This window comes from Chiloscyllium plagiosum, unplaced genomic scaffold (genome assembly GCF_004010195.1).
Source record: "Chiloscyllium plagiosum isolate BGI_BamShark_2017 unplaced genomic scaffold, ASM401019v2 scaf_61407, whole genome shotgun sequence".
In the NCBI taxonomy this organism is placed as follows: Eukaryota; Metazoa; Chordata; class Chondrichthyes; order Orectolobiformes; family Hemiscylliidae; genus Chiloscyllium; species Chiloscyllium plagiosum.
The window spans coordinates 745-4,466 of record NW_025206429.1 but is presented as its reverse complement, the minus strand read 5'-3'; the positions used below and the strand labels follow the sequence as shown (position 1 = coordinate 4,466).

Below are 3,722 nucleotides of genomic sequence, written 5' to 3'. Positions count from 1 at the left end.
ATCCTCCAATCACAGATCCCCCCTCGACAATCCTCCAATCACAGATTCCCTCTCGACAATCCTCCAATCACAGATCCCCTCTCGATAATCCACCAATGACAGTTCCCCCTTTGACAATCCTCCAATCACAGATCCCCCCTCGACAATCCTCCAATCACAGATTCCCTCTCGACAATCCTCCAATCACAGATCCCCTCACGACAATCCTCCAATCACAGATCCCCCTCGACAATCCTCCAATGACAGTTCGCCCTCTGACAATCCTCCAATCACAGATTACCCCCTCGACAATCCTCCAATCACAGATCCCCTCGACAATCCTCCAATCACAGATCCCTTCGACAATCCTCCAATGACAGTTCCTCCTTTGACAATCCTCCAATCACAGATCCCCCTCAACAATCCTCCAATCACAGATCCCCTCTCGACTTTCCTCCAATCACAGACCACACTCCCCCCGACCCTCCAATCACAAATTCGCCCTCACCGATGATCCTCCAATCACAGATCCCTCCTTGATTATCCTCCAATCACAGACTCCCCCGTGATGATCCTCCAATCACATTGCTCCCTCCCTCGAAGAAGCTCCAATCACAGCCTCCCTCTGTGTGTGGATCCATGGTGTGGGGGTTGTCCCTGTACCCCTCACCCTGCCCGGAACACCCCCTACCCCACAGTGAGCTCCCTGTGGCCCCGAGGGACTGGTTTATTCCCCCAGCCTGCTCCAGGTGACTGTGTGGCCATACATGGTGGAGACTGATCTGGTCGCTACATCGCTACCCCTGGGGCAGGAACCCTGGATAAAGACCTCTCCTCAGTGTGCAAAAGAACAGCAAGATCCCAGCAACCAGCTGGGGTCTGAGGCCACTCTAGAAGAGGTCAGAGTGTGACGGACAGAGGGCGTTTGGGGAGCGAGAGAGAGATCAGGGACGAATTGAAAGCAGGTTGGAGGGGTTTGGGTGTGGGAGAGGGAAGGAGTTGGCTGGGGGGGGTGGGGGCTGGTGGGAAACGATGAAGGGGCTTCCCACCCGGTTTACGGCTGCTCTTGCTGCTGTCGATGAAGGTGTTGAGCCAGGCCGAGGCTCCCAGTCGCATGTCTCGGAGCAGGAGAGCTGCCACATCGTTCCGTACCAGGCTCAGGGAATCCGTCTTGTGGGTGTTCCTGGAGCTACTGGATGCAGCCTCCGTCCCTGTCAACACACAACGCACAGGGGTCACGGAACAGTCCCAGTATTCCAGACTCGGGGTCGGCGGCGGGGGAGGGGGGACAGAGCAATCACAGACCCTTCGACAGTGCGGCACTCCCTCAGCACTGACCCTCCGACAGTGCGGCACTCCCTCAGCACTGACCCTCCGACAGTGCGGCACTCCCTCAGCACTGACCCTCCGACAGTGCGGCACTCCCTCAGCACTGACCCTCCCACAGTGTGGCACTCCCTCAGCACTCACCCTCTGACAGTGCCCGGTCCCTCACCACTGACCCTCCAACATGCGGCACTCCCTAGGCACTGACCCTCCGACAGTGCCCACTCCCTCAGCATTCACCCTGAGACAGTGCAGCACTCCCTCAGCACTGACCCTCTGACAGTGAGGAACTCCCTCAGCACTGACCCTCCGACAGAGCGGCAGTCCCTCAGCACTGACCCTCTGACAGTGCAGCACTCCCTCAGCACTGACCCTCCGACAGTGCGGCACTCCCTCAGCACTGACCCTCCAACAGTGCCCGCTCCCTCAGCACTGACTCTCCGACAGTGCCCACTCCCTCAGCACTGACCCTTGACAGTGCAGCACTCCCTCAGCACAGACCCTCTGACAGTGTGGTGCTCCCTCAGCACTGACCCTCCGACAGTGCCCACTCCCTCAGCACTGACCCTTCGACAGAACCCACTCCCTCAGCGCTGTTGGGCTAGACCTTGGTAAGTGGTCGCCATGCTAGCCCACAGTCGTTGGGATGCAGTCAGCCTGCAGGTCGCCAGGATGCTCCTCACCTGCGTACGCACTCAGACACTTCGAGAGCACACTGAGGGGCAGCAGTGGGTCGATGAAGGTGAGCAGACGGGATGGCGAGGCGCTGGCCTGGAGCAGGGTTGCTGGGTAAGCTGCCATGATCCCGTCTGGCATGCGGATTCCATATGAGGCAGCTCGCATCGACACCGTGAGGCAGAGATTCCCACCGGCACTGTCCCCCGCCAGGCAGATCCTCTCTCCGGTCGATCCTGAAGGGGAGGCAGAATGGGAGCTGGCAGTGAGGGCGCAGTGATACATCCCTGTACAACCAGCCCACCCCACCCAGCCCAGCCCACAGAGCGGCACGGTCAGAGACCACAGTCATCCAGCCCCTAACTCACACCCACAGAGGGTCGGTGAGACAGAGACAGAGGGGGCGTAGAGGGAGGGAGGGAGGGAGGGAGAGAGAGAGAGGGAGGAAGGGAGAGAGAGAGAGGGAGGGAGGGAGGGAGAGAGAGGGAAAGAGAGACGGGGAGAGAGAGAGAGCGATGGGAGAGGGAGAGAGATGGGGAGAGGGAGAGAAAGATGGGGGGAGAGAGAGAGAGAGAGAGAGAGAGGGCGGGAGGTCAGTCATTTGGAGACGGTGCCTGTTTACTCACTGTAAGCAAAATACATGACCACTGTTGGAAACACGCCTTTGATGTAATGTTTCTTTCGGGACCTCGAGATCTCCTTCGGACAATCTGATTTTTCAGATAATTGGTATTCGAATACTCGAGGTTCCTCTGTATGTCAGATTATCCGAAGCAGATCTCAAGGTCCTGATACAAACAGTACATCAAAAAGCTCAATGTAGTTATCTATGTCAGTTACTTCTATATGCATGTAACTATCAATCTCTCCCTGTCCGATTCCCCGATGTGAATGTAAGTGTATTTACCAGCCTGTTCCTGCTCTGTGAATTGAGACTGTCAACATTAAACTGTACTTGTCAATTTCTCCTATCAATATGTGAATGCAGTTACCAATCTATGCCCCTCAATCTCTGCCTTATCAATATGTGAACTTAAATATAGATTTCTACCTGTCAGATCCCGTTTGATGAATGTGAACAGTGCAGATACTAATATGTATGTGAGACTCTGCTCTGTGAATATGAGTGTCGTTGTCAGAGTTTACTTGTCAGTTTATGCTGTGTGAAACTGGACGTGTAGTTATCATTCTGTTCCTGTCAGTTTTAGCTTCATGAATGAGAGTATAGTTATTAATCTGTCCCTGACAGTTACTGCAATGGGAGTGAGACTTAAGTTGAGAGAAACTGATCGATGGAGACTATTAGTCACAGATTTGCATCACAGTTACTGTGTCGTCATCATTTGTTTGTCTATTTCTGCAACATGAATGAGTGTGTAGTTATCAGCCTGTACTTGTCAGGTTCCATTCTTGTGTATCAAAGTGGAAGCCAGTAATATTCTGTGTGTCTATGTGATACATTCTATGATATTTGTTATGAGGGTGTTGAGACTGGATCTTAATCTTTTCTGCATTTTCTGATTTTATTAGTTGACTGTCAGTCTGTCGGGGTGGGTGGGGGAGAGAGGAGAAAGGGCGATTGCAGAAGGGAAACTGCTTTATTCTGAGAACCATTCTGAATTATGGTCACACATTTCCTGTTTGGGTCGAGAGTCTGGGATCTGTGGTTTCACTGAGACATTTAGTTTTAATTTGTACCCAGACATTGTTGGTGTTTTTTTGTGAAAGAGTTTTATTCTGCT

The 3,722-nt window shown here is 53.3% G+C and overlaps 1 protein-coding gene across 1 annotated transcript in view; it reads right to left on the bottom strand.

The window, feature by feature from the left end:
- The window catches only part of LOC122546516 (hormone-sensitive lipase-like), a gene marked incomplete at its 5' end in the record, with an annotated part of 8,855 nt that overhangs the window by 4,628 nt on the left and 505 nt on the right, over window positions 1-3,722 (bottom strand). Inside the window, 3 exons of the mRNA XM_043685210.1 lie at window positions 1,029-1,190; window positions 1,989-2,216; window positions 3,127-3,175. Coding sequence (XP_043541145.1) covers window positions 1,029-1,190; window positions 1,989-2,216; window positions 3,127-3,175 — 439 coding nt within the window. The remainder of the gene's footprint in view (window positions 1-1,028; window positions 1,191-1,988; window positions 2,217-3,126; window positions 3,176-3,722) is intronic.